The sequence below is a fragment of the Sinocyclocheilus anshuiensis genome, unplaced genomic scaffold, assembly GCF_001515605.1.
Source record: "Sinocyclocheilus anshuiensis isolate Anshui unplaced genomic scaffold, SAMN03320099.WGS_v1.1 scaffold962, whole genome shotgun sequence".
Classification (NCBI taxonomy): domain Eukaryota; kingdom Metazoa; phylum Chordata; class Actinopteri; order Cypriniformes; family Cyprinidae; genus Sinocyclocheilus; species Sinocyclocheilus anshuiensis.
In genome coordinates, this window is record NW_015537985.1 from 739,358 (window position 1) to 759,478 (window position 20,121).

At 37.7% G+C, this 20,121-nt stretch overlaps 3 protein-coding genes across 4 annotated transcripts in view; 1 reads left to right on the forward strand and 2 right to left on the reverse strand.

The window, feature by feature from the left end:
- Nucleotides 1–1,871: 1,871 nt before the first annotated feature.
- On the reverse strand, nt 1,872–7,407 carry LOC107674195 (dermatan-sulfate epimerase-like protein). Its single transcript, XM_016468098.1, has 2 exons — nt 4,189–7,407; nt 1,872–3,888 (listed from the first exon to the last, which is right to left on the reverse strand). Exons 1-2 carry the CDS (start codon nt 6,494–6,496, stop codon nt 2,618–2,620), a joined length of 3,579 nt encoding a protein of 1,192 aa, XP_016323584.1. The 5' UTR covers nt 6,497–7,407; the 3' UTR covers nt 1,872–2,617.
- A 564-nt stretch (nt 7,408–7,971) lies between these two features.
- On the reverse strand, nt 7,972–14,425 carry LOC107674200 (protein disulfide-isomerase TMX3-like). The gene is made up of 16 exons (XM_016468106.1): nt 14,295–14,425; nt 14,120–14,174; nt 13,239–13,278; nt 12,993–13,116; nt 12,154–12,199; nt 11,949–12,029; nt 11,717–11,816; nt 11,379–11,456; nt 11,216–11,282; nt 9,529–9,627; nt 9,213–9,270; nt 9,077–9,130; nt 8,927–8,983; nt 8,673–8,763; nt 8,505–8,573; nt 7,972–8,304 (listed from the first exon to the last, which is right to left on the reverse strand). Exons 1-16 carry the CDS (start codon nt 14,314–14,316, stop codon nt 8,080–8,082), a joined length of 1,266 nt encoding a protein of 421 aa, XP_016323592.1. The 5' UTR covers nt 14,317–14,425; the 3' UTR covers nt 7,972–8,079.
- Nucleotides 14,426–15,715: 1,290 nt separating this feature from the next.
- LOC107674209 (dual specificity testis-specific protein kinase 2-like) overlaps nt 15,716–20,121 on the forward strand; it is a 35,973-nt gene continuing 31,567 nt past the window's right edge. Inside the window, exon 1 of one of the 2 annotated variants that reach the window (XM_016468122.1) lies at nt 15,716–15,766. The gene's annotated coding sequence lies outside the window, so the exon portion shown is untranslated. The other variant, XM_016468115.1, reaches the window with a different exon arrangement.

The window sequence follows — 20,121 nt, forward strand, 5'->3', positions numbered from 1 at the left end:
CATGTTCCTATCAGTATGCTCTTTCCAAGGGCTTGACATTAAGAAGAATAAATAGCACTGGTTTCACAACACCACCTAATTCATCAAAGTCGCTGCCGCGGGTACATGCCCAGTGTGAATGATCAAACACTAGCTGGGCTTTTGGCTCATTCTGAAGGCACCGGTGCATTAGAAGGCACAAGAACTGTCTGCTAATCATGAAAACTATCAATCCCTTTCATGAGATGCATTAGAAGGCCACGGTTCTAGGGTTTCAATACAATAATCTGAAAACAATTAAATTTTTCTGGCAAAATCTAGTGAGCTACCTAGCATCAAGGCATGATTTGTTCATTTGAATTCATGAGCTGTTGCTGTAACTCTGTATTTAACACACTGTCACTGTTTGGCTCTTCTGAATTAAACATTTGCAAAGTAGCCTATTAGGTTAGCACCTAGGAAACCACAGTAAGGCTCGCAATAGGCTACATCACACTGTTCAAGGCCTTATGCAACTCAGCCTTATTAGTGTAAATGACAAGTATTTTGGAGTGTAAAAAGGAAATGTTAATTTGGCACCAATGAGCAAGCTTTTTTCAGTCCCTACATGATTTGCTGCTGATAGTAGCGAAATACTAGCTACTGATAATACATTTCCGCTCAAGAGCTTGTTGTAGGATCTTTATTTATCTGCTGCCCTCTGCTGGCGACATTTTGTGAGGAATTCTAGGCTTTGAATTGTAGCCAGAATCTTTCATTCTCCTTTTTTTGTGAGGTGAGGTATGTTACTGATTTACTGAATTCATTTTTATTCCCAGAAGCCAGCTAAAACTGTTTTAACGCCAATGTGTTAATTTAATTATTTAATTAAACGTAAAAAAAATAAATAAAAATAAATAAAAATCACAAATGTGGTATGTAGCAATGGTGTTATACAATATATACAATATATAACATTGTGTGGAAAAATAATAATTTAAATAAAAATAAAATATATATTATTTAAAAAAAAATAAAATCAAAAATATACATGTACAATACATTTATACAGTTATAAAATACATGAAAAACCTTCATTATTGCGTTGTGGTTACTGGTTTTGTAAATAGTTTCACTTTATGTGCCTGTTTATTTATCTTCAGACATATTAGTTAGGACTTGTACCCGTTTTCTTGAACTGTCTTTATCAGTCAAATTTGTTCAACAATATCAAATACAGCATCAAGTTTAATGTGGTTATTCATTAATGTACATTCTCCTTTATGGTACAAAAAAAAAAAAGGTTCATGTTACAGTGTTCATGCCGTTCACCATATTTGTACTTCCGTTTTTCAGAAACTGCTTTATGCCAATCCTATAAAATAATAATAATAAAAAAATAAAACCCACACCATATGGTAGACATGCTGGGGACCTACACAATCAGCAATATGACCTAATGTAGAGACTGGCTCTACTTGCATTTAGCATTTAACTTAATATTCTCCATGCAGACTCTATTCTATGAAGAATTGCTTGCTGAGTTTAGTCCAAAAGCATGCTGGGCACAAAGGAATGACTCTGCAAATAACACCACACACACACACAAGCAGCCTTTGCAAATGTTTTAAAAAATATCACATAAATTGTTGTTGTTTTCCTCCATTTCAGTTATCCCACAGTGATGATTACACTCCATATGCATATGGTGCCATGGAAAATCCATTTGCATTGTGGCTTTTAAAACATTTCACATGAGTTTTCTCTTAAAACTGCATTAAAAAAAGTTACCCATTAAGATGAGAAATAAGCCATTTTATGGTTTTACTTGTTTGGGTTATTAAATGTTCCATTTATGATTACATCATGAGTGAAAGATACAATTTTCAGAAAAGTAAGATGGATTTGCTATTGGTTTTTGATATATAGTTTACATAGGGATGCAAAGAAACAACAGAAAAAATATATATATTCACGTACCAAAAAAAGACAATTGATGTGTCAAGACATTTTGCCCTTCAAGTCAATGAACTGATTTGATTGTACAGTCACAGAGTCACAGAGAGATTGTACACATGAACTGGTACCTCATCATAGGTCATACTTATTTTCTGTATTCAGGCCCCATCTTCCTTGTCGGGCCCGAATCTTCCTAACCTTCCCCCCCATTATCTGGATGAGGCAGACTCACAACTTTGGGATTTTTAAACATTAATCTTCTAAATGCAAACAATAAGGTCTCTAGGTGGAAAAATGACTATGAAAATGACATTCAGTTCGCTTATAAAATCAAAATTACAACAACATATCTCACGACATAACACTGAAAACATACTGTTAGCCACCCATCTGGTGGGAAATACCATAATTTTGTCTTCCAGTCAAACTGGATGTATTTGTGATCCAAGTTTTGCATCTGTTCCCCATCTTCAATGGTGAGTAATCACTTTTTGTTCTTAAGAACATCTAGACATTCTAGCTCCATTTTTGCCTGTAAGATTTAAATAATACATAAACATTGCCTAAATATACTCAGAGCACAAAACAATTGTTCATATGACTTTGCAGAAAAGGCAACATTTGTTATTTGTCATACTGACAAAGCCTGCTTCCTCCAAAAATATAATCTTCAGGCACAGTATGAAAAATGCAAAAACATTTACAAAAATGAATGCCTGACTGTATGTCTTTTATAACCCAGCCTCTCCATCACAGGCCAGCATGTGTCTTCAATGAGTTTAATCTCATCTACAGCCATATTCTCCTTCCACATGTTGATTTTGGCAGGTGATATATCTCCGTCATATATCAGATTATACAGATTTGTAGATGTGGCAAATGTCAGCTGGTTTAACGCAGCTGGTGCAACTGGTATTCCAAGAAAGTTATGTATCTTTCTCGCTGTCTCTTCAGGAAAATATACAACATCTTCAAATTTGACTATAAGGTAAGTGTGTTGGGGGAGGCTTGCGCTCACCTTGAGCCCTGCTGAATTGTGAGCCAGCCATAGCTGAGCTAGAAGCTGGACAGGGTTGGGATCTGGCTGGGAAAGGATCTTCTTTAAAGGAAGGAACTGCGAGTCGACTATAGCACAGCCCTGATCCACACCATCAGTGTTCTGCTTAAAAATGTTGACGATGTGCCTTTTAATATTCTTACGTAAGTACAGGCTTGTCTTGCTGCTGTAGAGCATTAGATAAATCCATGCACGTGGGTCTCTGACCACATGAACTGAGCGAAGTGAGTGACCTATGACCTCTTGAAGATACGGCAGCTTCAAGAACCAGCCTCCACTGGCCATGTTCAGCATCGGCCGGGCATTTGGGTACTTCACCAGGTGCTGCCTGAGCTCTTGTATGTATCCGATGTCCATATGGGTACCCTTGCCGCCCCCTGTCCTTGTTTGCTCTGATAGCAGCATTCTTCTCTTTCTTTGTCCTTTTTCTTTGACTTTACTTTCTATGTCATCATTGCTCTTGTGCAATTGAATATTTTGCAGGTGCAGTTTCACATTGTGGACTATGGAATGGAACCATCCCTGAATGACCCGAAATCGTCCATTTTGCGCATCTGCTTTAGACCACTCGCAAGCGTCCACCAGAGATATGAAAGGAGATACAGGGAACCGCAGGTAGGCCGAAGGGATCCGGAGGAATACAAAGTCAGAGCTATTACCAAAAAGGTGCTGGAGGATCTCTGTGCCCGAGCCTGGCATGGATGTGATGGTGATAATGGGGAGGAGGTCATGGACACTAGAGTCTGCTCCATCAAATATGCTGCTGTCTTTTGATTTAACATTGCACAAGAGCTGTTCGCAGCCATTAAAAAGAGACAAAAGTTCAGTCACCCACAACAACAGCACACAGACCAGAGTGCAATGAATTAGCATATTGAACGACACATGAAACTTCCTTTTTTTCATTATGAAAGCTAAAGCAAAACATAAAGTCAACACCGCAGAGATGTTTACAACCAATCCAAAGTCAAACACAAAATCTTTGGTGACTTGACTAGGCAAGGTTTGAATTCCCCGGCCAAACTGAACTATTCTTCTGTTGTCTTCTGTTTTAGCAAAGCCTGAAAAGCCCAAGTAGCCATGTCTAGCCTCAATGTCTTCGTAGTTTGTTACAACTGACACAACAGTCTCTGTGTCATTAAGAGTCACTGATATTTTTACTCCATTTTTACTGTTGTCTATGAATCTACAGTCCTTTTTTTTCATTACGAAACCCAAAGCAAGACATAAAGTCAATACCACAGAGATGTTAACCACCAATCCAAAGTCAAACACAAAATCTTTGGTGACTTGACTAGGCAAGGTTTGAATTCCCCGGCCAAACTGAACTATTCTTCTGTTGTCTTCTGTTTTAGCAAAGCCTGAAAAGCCCAAGTAGCCATGTCTAGCCTCAATGTCTTCGTAGTTTGTTACAACTGACACAACAGTCTCTGTGTCATTAAGAGTCACTGATATTTTTACTCCATTTTTACTGTTGTCTATGAATCTACAGTCCGAAACCTTGGTGTATGGGCCATGCATCAAATAAGCCACTCTAGTGACAGGGTTCTCCATGGGAAAGGTCACGTTTATGTACTGCGTCCATCTCTTTTTGAATTCGGCAGCCTGTTCTGCCTCTTGTATCCTGGCAACAGGGCTGGATCCTTGAGCGTCCAGCCAGAACATTTTGTAATGTGCGTCCCACACGTCCATCAGAGCCCCACTGTATTTTCCAAATGATCTGTGAGGAACGTACCTGAAATCAATGTCAAGGTTATGAAAAAACGCACTGAGAGAACTGAGAGGGGAGCGCTCGTGTTTCTCAATGTGGTCCAGCACAAGTAATGTTTGAGAGTTGAGAAGCACAAGTGCCCGATACACACTCTTTAGTTTCATGGAAGATGAATAGGCTGACACAGACTCTCCACTCACAAACAACATGTCCTGATGCGATGAAGCTGCAATGACCTCCCCAGCGGTATCCCCGACTTCCTTTTCTCCCCATCGTAACCACTTTGAACATTCCCCCAACTGTCCTTCCCATGGCTGATTACACTGGCTGGTGGGTGAGGGGGCAAATACCAGCACATTGTTAATATAGCTGTATTTAGGACCATACAAGGCCTCAGAGACAAACACCTGTCCATTTGGTGCAAAAGTAAAGGAGTTTTGATCAGGGTGCTCGTGCCCGGGGTTAAAGTTCGTCCAGCCTTCTACCCAAGAGTACGGTTGTGCATGGACAATATCATACACCGCTCGCCCTCCTAATTTTCCAGATTTAAATGACACAAAAGTATTACCCTGAGTTTGTGGTAACCCTGCTCCATACGTCACCACACCCCAGTTGGAGAAAACGTGCATGGTTGCTTTGTTAAAGTCAGGTGGAGGCTGTGGAGTTAAGTCAGAGTCATACCATATGTACTCTGTATGTAAAGTAGCCCAGCATTGGGCTGCTGATTGCATCATGGGTCCGTCTTTAGGACGATGCTTCCTAATCTGCTCTGCCAGCCAGTTTCCTGAGCCATTTCGGAGCACATATGCATCCAGAAACACAAGCTGGCTCTCTGGTCCATAGAACCAGTTGTAATTGGAGTCTGCAATGCCAACTGTTCTTTGAAATCCAGGAAGCAGTGTAGCAAAGTAAAACATGAAGTGAGCTCTGAGCCAGTTGTTCTGTGTGTTGTCTATCTGAAAATGACGCAATGCTAAGTAAACATACTGAGTGATGGATATTGCTGTGTAGCTACCGTACGCAACACCCTCATCGAGAGAGCCATCGACAATGTGGCTGAGAAGAAACATGGTCTTTTCCATGTAGTTCACTGATATCTGCTTCCATATCATGGTCTCTGGGTCATTATGTTCCCCCGCCACAAGAGCACCAATGAGAATGGCTAGTATATTAGTTGTCTGGTGGTTCTGTAGAAACTGCTTTCCCCATCCTCTGTGCTTGGAAAGCTCAAAAAGCTCCTCGGTAACAGATCGTATTTTCTTGAGATATCGCAATCTTCTCCGGGTGTCAAGAAAGGTGTAAATGAAATCATATGCTGTGGCAAACCCAGTGAGAGAGTGGGCGATTGGGACCTCATCATTTGGCGCACTGGACACTGTCCAATCTGGATACTCCACCATTCGGTCCATGTACTCAATCAAAAATTGAGAGGCGGTAGCATCCTCAGGTTGAAGCAGACAGTATAGTGCAAGAGGGGGCAAATTGTTACCATAGATCTCATTCCATTTCTTGTCGAAATCCTCATGGCTCACCGGAGGCTGGTAAACAGCTGCACTGGATAACATAACAGAAACAGCATTTCGAATAACTTTAAATATGTGTCTATGCGTGGTGGTGGCCCTTTGTTTCATCAAACGCAATTCTGTCAGATCAAAGTATAGCTTGGGGTGTGCTGACAAGGTGGTATTGTCTGTTTGGTGTTCATTCAAAGGCACGTATCTGTCTGAGGCAGACGAAATTCCACAGAAAGTAAGTCCCACAGCCAAGACACAGAGCAAAACCGCAGACCTCTGCAAGTTCTCCATGACCATGATCCAAGAAACAGATGTGGTGCTTTTCTCTTTAAAAGCTCCTCCTCCAAAGCGGCCAAAAATTTGTTATTAGTCCAACTTGTACTCACATGTAGATCTGCAGATATTTTTTTCCTCTCAGGCAAAAATCCAAATGACTATGGCGGTATTTACGTAGCCAGTAGGAAGCGTTCACATTTCCTTGAGAAAACATTCTTTTAATACCTCCCATAAATGGTTATCCGTCTAAACTAAAACTTGATAAACCCACGCAAAACAAAATTCTTCCGCATTTATTTCCGTATTATTTAGCCGGATGAAAAATTTGAATATCAGTCTCGCTATTTAAAACGATGTCAGCACTAAATGTCATAACGGAGATAAAATAAATGCAGACTGTGTGTCAAAGAAACTTCCGTTTTCAGAATCCGTCATTAAGTTTGCTTCCCGCGGTACTTATGGAAGAGTTTTCCAGAAAGTTGCAGCGTTCGGCAGTTACAATTCACAAAACCATGTGAAGTAACTCTTACCGCCTTTTAATCATCTTGTGACACGAAAAAGCGAGATAATCCATTAATGTTTTGTCATCTGAAGCAAAGACAGACAGAATCCATAATGCCATTTCAATGTCACTTTTTAGGCTGTAGGGTTACATTTCCTCCATCAAATTTGTCTTCTGTCAGAAAACTGTCTAGGTGTTAGATGACAAGTCGCTTTTTCCATCTTCCAAGTTATCTAGTAGCCTACAGCTATCACTGTCGGCATTAGCGATTTTTAATATGGTCGATAGATGGCGGCGTAATATCACATGAGTGGTTTTATTAAACTACATTCCCGGTATTCAGGTCGTTTGATTTATAACTAATAAACGAATTTGATATACAAATATAAAGTGCATTTTTTATATCATTTTTAATATAATGTAGGCACAAGTCAGAATATTTGAGCAATTTTACTTAAGTAGACAGGTCACAGTAATGCGTTGAGAAGCACACTCTTTCATACTTACAAAAGTAACACACAAGGAGCTCCAACAGAAAGTACAAAAAAAAAAAGTAAAAAAAAAAAAGAATCATAAATATCCAGCTGTATTTACTCAGTGCAACTTAACATCTAAGTGAAAGATATAACACCAACATGTCAGAATAATAAATATATAAACAATATAAAAAATATATAAATAATAATACATTTTAAAAAAGTTGGAAGAGGTTTCACACCCTCGTGTCAGTATTTTGTTGAACCACATTTTTCTTTAATTACAGCCTTTGGTCTGTTGGGATCTGTCTCTGTCTCTACTAACTTTGCAATATTTGCCCCCTCTTCTTTGCAGAACTACCCAAGTTCAGTTCAATTTGATGGTGACCATTTGTGCACTGCAGGCTTCAAGTCATTCCACAGATTTTCAGGGGGGAGGGGGAGGGGAAGTTAAATAAAATAAATTATGTTCATTCAAGGTATATGAACTTTATTTGATAAAGAAAGCAACCACAATATCAACAATATACTGAACACTGGGAAGACAATTTATAAAAAAGAAAAAAAACAGTATTACATGTAATGATATTGTAAAGATTAACACGATCTTAAGTAAACAGTCCATGTTAATCCTCTTTCTTTGCTTCAGAGGTTTTTTCTATGCCGTCAGGCTGCATTTCTTTTGTCTTCCTCCCATGTGCATCTAAAGCAGGACTTGCTGCAGCTCCTTCCACAGGTTTCTCATCATCTGCTGGTACAGCAGTACATGTACGCCAGATAACCAGCGCAACTATACCCACTGGTAGTCCAAACACAAAACAGGAGAAGAATGGAGCTGCCTGGAACATTGACTGAGATCAGGGAGATTTATATTAGTTACTAGGACAACAGTGTCCTAAATATTAGCCTCAAGTAAATATTTGATGAGGATGTGATCAGCCATGTGTTTTGGTTTTGGTGTGTTAAGCTTTTAGTAAATATTTTGGGGAAAAAATTAAATAAGAGTAAATCTATCCTTTTGCCAAAATAATAGAGTGTTAGTCAGTCTTACCACCACAGTAGACCTTGCTTTATTAAAAACTCGTTTAGTGTGCTGCAAAAATCCATTTCCTCCGAGTAGCTGATTGGGGAAAAAAATGAATTTTATTAGAAAAGGCACAATGTATTTCACAGGAATGTGACAGAAAAGACGGACAGGAAAGTATCTCCCTCCACATACCTTTGCACTGCCATCCAGAACACTGTTTAAGAAGCGAAGTAAATCCTCAATGGTCATATTTAACACAATGATGAAGGGCATCTCAACTTCTCTAAAAAGAAACATATTAGTGGTGATTATACAAAAAAATATGTGCACAGAATAGACTTCTGTAATGTATATCATTTTTGTAGACTTTTTATCAATGCCAATGGCTTTAAATACAGTTCCTGCACTTTGCAACTCCTAAAATCTTTGTGTCCAATTCAACTCACCCCATAATTAAACCGTTGATATATTCATTACCATCCATATAACCAAACTGGTAATCACTAGGAGAAAAAAAAAATCAATATTTTCTTTGTTAACAAATAATATGATATTTGGCACCTTCTCTTCATGTTCCATATACATTTGCTACTTACCTTTTGTAATGATCTCTGTATTCAGTTGACAGCCTTTCCATCAGAGTTTTGTAACTAAAGGGATCAATTTTGAGTGTTAGAGTGGGAAATAATGAAAAACAAAAAAAGAATAAACACATTTTCTGATGTTGCTTACCGAATGCTTTTTTCAGACGGATTCTTCTCATCTACTACTGCCAATGCCACAAGTTTACCTTTGAGGGAAGTGTGAGAAGTGAACAGCAACACGATAAATTATGTATGAACGCAAAGCTCACATAATCATAATCTGTCAAAGCATCATTTTCACACATAAATACTGGATCTTGGCAGAACGTCATCATGCCAGTTATGTTTTATCACCTAGTGGCAAAAAATGTAGCAATCACAAAAATGGTGTTAATTAATGTTACAGAATTTTTATATATATATATATATATATTCTCCATGTTTATAAAGAAAAACAGGCTTACTTAGTTCTCCCATCTGGTACAGACTGAAGCTATCAATTTGGAAGTAAGAGGGAAAACGTTCTCGATTTATCCAGGAAGACAAATCACCATCAACAATTTCTATAGGAATGATAAGACAAGTGAGATTAAACATGCTATTACTTCATGTACATTTAATGTTTTCATGTGTTAAAAAGCCCTACACTTATTAAGTGTCACCGTCAAGCCTGTGCAAACAATATGCAAAGTAAAAGTACTCAGCAATGTTTAATCTAAAATGTGTAATCATAAGAAACAAATTATCTTTCATTTTATTAACAAAACAAAGTGTTTCTGTTCACTGACTGTGCATTAAATTATGCAAAATGTGTTACATGCTCACAGTCAAGCTGTTGACTTAAAGGGAGTGTACTGGATGTTAGCCCAGACGAAATGTTCAGAATGAGCCACAAGACGGTAGAGAGCTGGAACACTTTACTGTCTCTGTATTCTCATCTTTTGGAATACAATAGTAAGATACCAATTACTGTAATTATAATGTCTTCACAAAAGTTTTTTTCACTTGTAAACATACAAGAACAAGAATATAAAACCATGGGTAAGTACTTCTGACATAACTAGTACTAAGAAAGTAACCTTAATTCCAGTGCCCTAAATGGCCAAATTACTGGGAAAATGTAAATGTGTATATCAAATATATTGGTATGCTGTGACCTGTAATCTTAAACTTTTTTGTGGCATTGTTTTTTTTTATTATTATTATTATTTCCTGTCTATGCCTCTGTTTTTAGGTGGATTGCAATGTGATTTCTGTTACAAAAAGTGACACTTTAAAAAAAGTAAATATTGTCAGGTAAGTGATTCATAAACTTCATAACAGTAGACTGCTTATTTGCAAATGGTCTGTGTAGACTGCGTATCACATACATATGCTCAAAAGAGAATGATTTGTAGAGTGTGCTGAATACATCACAATGTCTTTCTGTGTTTTTCAAATTAACAATTATTTGTAAATATATTTTAATGTGCAACCTTTTTTTTACTTTAGGTTGAGCTGACAATTACATGGATTGGCATTAACATAAAGTTTCTTAACAGTGATAACACAAGAGTTGGCCATAATATGGCACTATATACTCAAAAAAACAAACCTTTCAATTTTAAAAATACAATCAAATCTGTATTTTTTTAAAGGTAATCTAGAAGATGGTGATACATAACATCTCCTGCAGACGCCACATTCTACACCTTGTCTTTTAACCTTGCTCCATGGATGTGCTAACTATTCATATCATGGAGGACTCGTCCGACAGTGCAGTGTTTTGGGTCCAGGTTCAGTGTGCTGATCCCTTCCTGCTAAACTACTGGCTTCAAAAGACCTACTTCAACAATGGGGAAGTCCAGCAGATCAACACCCTGAGGATAAACGGCTATCGTGGACTAGTGTTTGTTTTGAGGGTGCTGCATCGTTCTTCACGCCTCCCAAATTCCCATTATTGGTGCCCTTTCCTAGTGACACTCTGCTTCGATGCCCTGGCATTTCACTACCACCTCCCCTCTATACCCCAGTGGAACGGCACCCTTCGAGAGGCGATGAGAGGAAACAGCCTGGAGCTCAGACGCTGAGATTTTATTTTGCTGCTTACAGATCCTATTAGTTTCAGATGTTTGCTTAATAAAGTGATGCACTGAAAGTAGTACATCTTACCATTGTAAAGGTAGTACGTCCCGTCTTTGAACACAGCAATGGCGGGAACATCCTGCAGAGTGACCGCCTATGGAGAAAATCAGTAATGAATTGAATCGGGGGTTTTTTTCTAAGAAGCTGATTATTTACTGAGGTATTTTCCTCAGATAAGTGAAAGTCTTACCTTTGGGAGGACTTCCTCAGATGCAGTAAAAAAATATGTGTGGACAATATACTCAGTAGCAGCTTTGTAGTATTTCTTCTGTTTAAAAAAGAAAAACAATGTACATTAAATTTCACTAGTAGTATATTATACTAACCATTTCTATATAACTATGCAATAAATCTATTCATAAAGTTTATTTATAAAACAATACAACTTTAAAATAAAATACTATCCAGTAGCAGTGGTATTTGTGAACTCATGCTCCAGTGTTCAATCGTTTTCATTTTATTCCTATTCCATCATAATTAATTCGCTGTATGTAAATATGACCTATATTAATTTTACATAATGTTTACCTTAAGGAGTGACTCCCGTCCAATGTAAACGAAGATAAGATCATGATGACTCATAACATGCTGGAACAACTGAACACTAGAGAGTGGTCTTACCACAGGTCTAGATTAAAGAAAAAAGGTCAAGGGGATAGCATGAGGAGAATTACAACTAGCATTGACATGAGACTAAAATCTATGCAGAACACGAAAGACACAAGACAATTCATTATGGTGAAATTTACTCCTAAATTACCCTGAAACTCTGTTGGTGAATTCAATAATAGCATCCTTTGTTCTAGGTCCTTTGTAGTCAAAAGACAGATCTCCTTTAAACCTTATTAAAAGAACAGAACAGAGTCAAACACATCATACAGCATGAACAATTATTGGTTATTAATAATGTGTCTGTATATATATATATATATATATATATATATGATAATTAGGCATTAACTCACAGTTTTATGGTTGGATATCCACGAATATTAAACTCTGAAGCAATACCTAAAGACAGAGAGATTAAGCATTCTAGTTTTTTGCAAGCATTATTTTTTGTGTTTTTTGTGTTATGTTTTATTGTTTTTATAAATCAGTAAACAAACATAATATTGGAGATAATAATAGCAGTACTATTCATGTTATTACCTAAAGTGTCATGTTAGCTATATCATTAGTAAATCACAATAATTGTTAATTTGCTTTGATTTTTTTCCCCTTTTTTTAAACTAGTCTAGTCTAGTCTAATCTAATTAATAACAGAGTGTATTCATGGTGGGGGGTAAAACACAAGACATGGGCTACATTTCATTTACCCAGAAAGCTTATGTGTAAACTTAATAATAAGAAGATTATGCAGTCGGAAGACAATGGCAGCAAAAGGCAGACACTGAACAACCTAATTCCAAGAAACTAAAGAGATTTCTAATTGCTGAAATGCAACTTATGCCATATGGCCATCTGGTTAACAAGATACAGACTCAACGCATACTACGTATACAGTTCAAGAACTGAGTCTCATGAACGCATGAGGCCTGCTTAACTAATCCCATTAAACAGCAGGTAAACCTATCCTGCCATTTAAGTAGCATACTAATTGGTTGCTAAGCAATGGCCTGGTGTGGCATTACCTTTACTGTCATCTCAAACCAAGCTACAACAGCAGATAGAACTTTCATCTAGAGGGGGTATGGCACAAATGCAGTTCTTGCTAAAAATAATGTATGATTTTAGGTATGCAATCAATGTAATTTAAGCTTTCCAACATACACACTTTTATAGACATGTGAACTGAACCCACTTGTGTGCACTGTGGTATCAATCTTGCCAACATTAACAGGAGAGCCCATACTCTTCAGCTCTGCACCAACTTCATACCATATTGGCTCGAATGTGTGACAGTATGCGCACCATGGTGTATAAAACTGCAAAATATATTTTTTTAAAAAGCATGATACCACACAGCAGGCATGACACAAAGATACAAAGTAAACATATCACACAACATAAAACTGCATAAATTAAACTGCACTGTATACACTCTCACCTCCACCAGCCAGAGTTCATTTTTTAGGTATTCCTTAAACCTGTAAAAGGGAAATGTTTAATGCAGTCAATCACACATTGATATCTATCTATGCAATAAGTAATATGACAAACCACAAGCCTTGACAAATTAGAGTTGCCTACAGGCAACCCTTTTAGCTGTGACTATTTACAAAGCAGCAGTCTAGAGAGGTTGAACTCCCACCCCTCACGATGAAGTTAATTAGGTTTGGTATTTGTCTGGAAAACATAGAGTTGGATTTTGTTATTAATTTCTTGCTTTGTCTTGGAAAGTTTTTCATTCATAAATGTAGATGGTTTAAATCTAAACCCAACTTTAACCAGTGGATGAATGAGGTTAAAATTTTGTGCAAATCTTTATAATTGGTTAAAAACAAGAAAGCTCTCAAATTGATTTCGTTTTTGGGGCATGTATAAACTAATGTAAAAAGCCCCTTTTGGTTTGGTTTATTTGTTCTATTTATTTATTTCTTTTCTTCTTTATTATTGGTTTATTGTGATCTTGTTTGTCACTGGTTATGCTCAACCTAAGGCTGTTCACGTGTTGTTAGATTATGTGATGTGTTTATGTACCTTGTTTGTTTGTTGTAAATGGAAGCATAAATTTTTTTTTACAAAGCAGCAGGCCTTGTGTACCTTATTACTTTTAGAAAATGGTTCCCACATAATAAATATAGTTGTGATAAAGAATATTAAAAACACACATTTCCATCAAACCCACTTTTCATTGAGCAGACTCATTAAGTGCCATTTCTTCCAGTAGATCTCCGCACGTTGCTATGCAACAAAAATAACTACGCTGCACTGACATAAACTTTACTACTAAAGCACAGTTAGTACCTATTCATGTATAACACTTACTTGTCATCGAGTTCCTCCACGTATCCTGACACCACAACAATGACCGACAAAAGCGCTATTACAAAAAGAAACGCAGTGACACAGATTACGTGTCAATCAATCGTGTTAAAGAGATTTGTATTTTGCTGTTTATGTTAGCGAACATGGTGTCCATACAATTACTAGGCGTTCATACCTGTAAGTATTAAATTTCGCATTCTTGCAATCCGTATCTTGTCATTAACCGTACAATAGCCTTGGCATGTTACAGGTAGCAGCGTCAGTGTTAGGTTAGGTTAGTGACATAATCATCAAACTGGTAGTAAACTCTTGGCCGACTGACTAGATTAACCCCCTTTGCCCCGAGGGGTAGGAACGGACAGAATTAGGCCACACATTGATTTTGGACCAGCGGTGAGCGTTTCATCGCGCAGTCTTGTATTTTACAGCGTAGCCTACAACAAAGACAATCAAACACTATCAGTCTCAAAGGGCCTTGTATAATAACATGTTCTGTGATGAGTCTATGTTAAATCTTTAAATAATGTGATCACTAACTAAAACTCTCCCATTATTATTATTATTATTATTATTATTATATTGTTCTTGTTGTCATTACCCCACTTTATTTAGGTGTCTTTAACTACTATGTACTTACCTCAAAACAAATAAATAAATAATTGATTAGGCTTAAAGGGTTAGTTCACCCAAAAATTTAAATTAGCCCATAAATTACTCACCCTCAAGTCATCCTAGGTATATATGACTTTCTTCTTTCAGACGAATCCAGTTGGAGTTATATTAAAAATTGTCCTGGCTATTCCAAGCTCTATCATTGCAGTCATGAGGGTGAGTAATTTATGGGCTAATTTAAATTTTTGGGTGAACTAACCCTTTAAGGGTAAATTGAGGGGCAGGGATCAACAGTGTAAATCTAAGAAATTAATTAGGCTGCATATGTAGTTGCATGCAGGTATTTTTAAAGAGATAATGCATTGTAATATACATTGTATCAAATTATTAATTTAAATGTTTGAAAGCTTAATATAAAGTAGGTAAATTATTATTGTTGTTTTTGTTATACAATTGGCAACTCTATTGCATATTGTTTTTAGCATGGTACTTGCTGAAGTATTCTCTTGAAAAAAAAAAAGTGCTTTCTCTCCCGAAAGATGGCGCCATAATAATCCATTTGGAATACAGATCTGCTTAAATAAGTGGGCATCCTTACATTAACTTATCCCGTGTTCACAACATTTTACGCACAGTGGATTAGTTTTACGTTTTGCTTAACCAATTTCTAACGAAATAAATGCTGTAAATGTTGTCAGTCATTTTTTTCCTCAGCTGTTTATTGTTCTTACAATTGTTTTCGATCCCATAATAGCATATAATGCATTTAAAGCCTTCATAGTAGTTTAGAAAACGGCCTTATTATTGTGAATGTACCTTTGTTTATGTATTTTGGTATGCCATACAAGCAAGCTTGTCATTGGACAGCTGCACCTTGAGCAAACATTTTGATTCGAGCAAGAACAAGTCAATCAATCAAAATACCCGCCCACTATGCAATCTGCTTTACCGGTGATTGGTTCAAAACAGTACCGTTTAAGGAGTCTCTTGTAGCTCTATGGCTGACGTTGACGTCTATCTCCATCAAATGAAAACGTAAGTTTGGTCCGTGGGGAGAGGCAACTGTTATGGAAGTGGTTGTCTGTTGAATTTACTTCACTGTATTTTCACTCACCCTAAATGGAATAACGTCTTTGGGGATTCACTGCTTGTTAAATTTCTTCGGGATATAGAAACTGAGCGAAGAGCCTGGCATGATATAGAAAGGACTCTGGAAAGAGCTCGCGCGTTATTTATTTTCTCTTGACCGCTTCATGTTTGTGGACAGCGCGACAAAACATACGCAGTTGTCTACTTGTGCATGTTAAAATTGGGTTTCTATCGGAAAGTTTGTGATAGTCTCGGTAAATTAAGTTTTAAGACGCGCACACGGTGCTTGTGTTGTTTAATTTGTCTTGGAGTTCAAATATAACGTTAGCCTAGCCGACGCTCGGTCAAAACAAGCAGTTATATCTACATGTGAATATATGGATTGCAGTATATGGCCCTCGTCTGCTGTTGCAAAATGCAATGGGACTAAGTGAGGCATTTCGACCGCAAGGATATATTTGCTTCACTTTCAAGCCTGATGAGCAGGTAAGACACTGAACTTTGTGTATGATAGGGTGTTTTCTTTTTAGTTTTAAAGTGCGTTAAACTTGAGAACTAGGCTCGTGTGTCAACAAACAATTAAAATGCGCTTTGGTGTCCACTTATGTGTAACAGTTTAATGACGGCATGCAGTTGCACCTGATCACTATTCTCTGCGGTATGCAGGCGCTTATTGTTTTGCAGCAACCGAGTTCACTTTCGGTCAGCATCAATTATGCGATCTCGGATTGCAACACTTGCACTTCCGAGATGTTTCTTCGCGCCCGCTTTGTGCTGGCTTCCCTAGTAACTACGCAAACCGTGTTAAAAAACACACACATTAGCATTACTGGTTTGTCCTATACTCACAATTAATTAGCGTGCAAAGCAGTTTGCAAATTCACATGGATCGCTAGGAACCGTTGCCATAGTTTCCTTAACGTATTTGTTCCTGGCGATAAAAAGATGAGGATGGTTTTGTTTTAATTAAACAAAATCGTTCAGTTGTAAATAAGTAGTTATTGTAATTTTATATATTGACTGTGAAGTGCATTGTGTTTAACCTTGTTAACTGTGGTCATTAATAGGCCTATTTGAGTCTAAGAACAGATTTTAAAGTGTTAAGCAGATTCATGAAAAACACAGCCTTACTGTAAAGTATGTTAAATGCATGCATGCAAAAAATGTGTGGTATGAGCTGAAAAATCTGTACAAGATGTTCAAGTTTTCATTTCTTATTTCTAATCTTTGGAATGTCAGACATACTGTTGTTCACATAATCCGTGAGTAAATGGGGTTGCATTGTCTAATCACTGATTTAAAATACCTGTGAATGACCTGTAGAATGTGAAGTCATTACAACCTCTTTTGGAATTTTTGTCTTTTTGGCTGCTAGAGATCATGAGATATCAGTTAAAAATTAGAGTAGTGCTAGATCAGAATAAGGTCTTATTATGTAATGTTTGCAATCAGCTTACTGCCATTGCTGTTGTTTTGGTGAAACCCCTTTGTAGTAACCCAGTGCATAATTTTGGACCCTATGTGACATGCTTATTTCCAGGCTGAGAGTGTTATTTTGGGAAACAGTGATTGGTATATGGGTCCAATCATGCAGTAAGCTGAGCATTGAATGTTGGCTGGCCTTAAGGCTGTCCCAACTGAAGGTCAAGTTTGAAGTGAGCTCTATGGAATGTTGCCACTGGAATCATGACCTAAAACAGTAGTCCTGCCATTCTTACACTCTCCAACCCTCAGTGTGCAACAGTTTTGGTAGCTTTCTACTGTAAATCGCATAATTTAGTGTATGTTTATGGAAACAAAAATAGAGGGACAGCCCACCTTAATTGTTATTGAAGGTTAGACATATGATTGGCTCCTTCATTACAAGGGAGGGTGGAGTGAGGGATCTACAGAAATTGACTTGATTCATCACACTGTAGTGAGTAGAGCCAGCTGTTGAGCAGCCTAAAGATGATAATACATGGGGCAGCTTTTATGAGCAATGTTGCTTGGGCACTTTCCCATTGAGAATGGACAGCACATTTCTAACTGGATACTTTAGATCGGTTGTGGGCCCTGTGTCTCACCTGGTTACTCGTTGACTGCAACATTGCCCAGCAACATAGCTCAAAAAGTTGCCCCGTGTATCATCACCTTAAGGCCTGTGTGAATGTTTGGTCCTTTTAAAGTGGCTTTTTACTGGGGTGTGGCACTCGAATGTAAGTGGGAGGCAGTGTTTAGATCCTGGCAGAGTTTTGTGTTATTTATTTATCTCCCTATTTCATTCTTAAGCTTACAACTGGAATGTTGCAGGAGACAGTTTATCCCATATCCGTCCTGTTTTTTTGTTTTTGTTTTTCCTGATGAATGGGGGGAAATGAGTGTGAATGGTTTGATTCTGTGTTCATTTACAGAAAATATAGTCTGTGATTTATTTTTATACCATTGGGTATTGTTTGTTTGGATACTGTAAGAAATGTAAAATTTAAGCTGCTTGCTCTTGGCAGGTGTGTTTACTACCCCAACCCTATTTCCCCATGTCTTCCTTAATTTTATCTTAAACAATTGGGCAAAAAGTGCTTAGTATAGCTGATAATGGTTAGTACATCAAAGAGTGGTTTTTAGATTTTCTTTCAAGATATTAAAGAAAGTGTCTAAACAGTGTTTTTATTCTCAAATTAAAGTTGGCATGGAATGAATCTTTATTCCCTTTAAATATTTTGCTACTTCTGTTTAATTTTTAATTTTTATTTTTTTAAATGGGAATAGGATATTTTCTGGGACTCAGATCAAGATCGGCCGTTTTCATAATCAACTTTTCAGTCTACCATTTTCTTCACTATAGATTGTTCACTCAAATAGAAGCAATACAGATGTTCAGTTATTGTAAAAATGGGAACTATAATAGGACATAGTATTATTAATAGGGCTGCCCCCTAATAGGCGACTAATCGTTAGTCGACCAGAAAAAGCTTGGTCGACCAAAATTTGTTAGTCGCTTAGTCGCAGAAGTCAGGCGAAGTCACGTAGTCCGTGACTAACAGATCGTTAACGGCTGGTCTATGGTAATACAGTACATCGGGCAGGACATCCAAACGCTCACCTATCATTCATCGACCTCAAATATGGCTTGTCATCTGAAATATGTAAGTAGCAGCAACTTTACATGGCTGCTCAATCTAATGTTAACCTAGAGAAATGTGCGCTGTTTAAGTGTGTGTGCGGAGACTGGAAGCTGAACAGTAGCGCTCACTTCAGGAGAGATGGAGGCGCCGGTGCGCTCACTTGCACTTAAAATACTCCTAATTTTTGGTCATACAGATAAAAGTAATACATCTTTCGAATCTGTGAAGACTCTACGTTTATTTGTGTGCACTCGCAATACCGCTCTTTTGTAAAATAATGAAAGCAAACAAGATGCGCTTTCTGCCGTCTCGGTCTGTGAACTTGAGCGTGAAACTCTGTGTATATATTTGCCTTACAGACATTAAAAAAATATCTATAGAGAATGAAATGTCTACTTTCAAATGAAACAATTCAAATGGAAAACAAATTATCAGATTATGTAATCTGTATGAAACATGCATACAGGCGCATCACTACTGCGGAGATGACGAGTCCATGTCGCCGACTTCATCTCTGACTGTTTTTCACTGAAACTGAAACTTCCGTTCCATTACTTCCGTTGGTGCGCTGTGGCAAGCTTTATGCGTGTACTTGAGCACATATTAAGCTATGTAGGCAATTAAAGGCTCATTATAATGATTTAAATGGTTTATTAATAAATGTGTGATTAGTCGATTAATGCTTCAAATGAAGGACTACTAGTCGACCAGAAAAATCCTTAGTCGAGGCAGCCTAATCTCAGCCTCAGACGTCACGCCCATGGACCGTTGGCTAAACGTCTGATGCATACGGCACACAAAAGTGGAAACACTTCAGGAGTTTCGAAGTCGTCATCGGATTGGTTGAATTATACAGGATTTCCGGGAGATGTGTGTGTCGCATTCGTTAACGTTCCGACTGGAAACAAAGATGCCGTGGCGCCAAACCCCTTCACGAAAGAAGAAAGCCATCGTGTTTACAACTGTGACGACGAGCGCTTATCAGGATCAACTAAACGCTGGATTCTCAAAAGTATGTGAAATATTTTAAGTTCACGGCATAGAATCTTTAAAATACGTCCGAGAGATTTACACATGGTCTGTTATTGTGGCGACATTTCCACGCCCCGAAATGTGACGCTGAAACGAAACGAACTGTGATTGGTTGTTTGACATGTCAGTCAAATGGCCTCATGGGCAGGCCTTGGCCAATGAAAG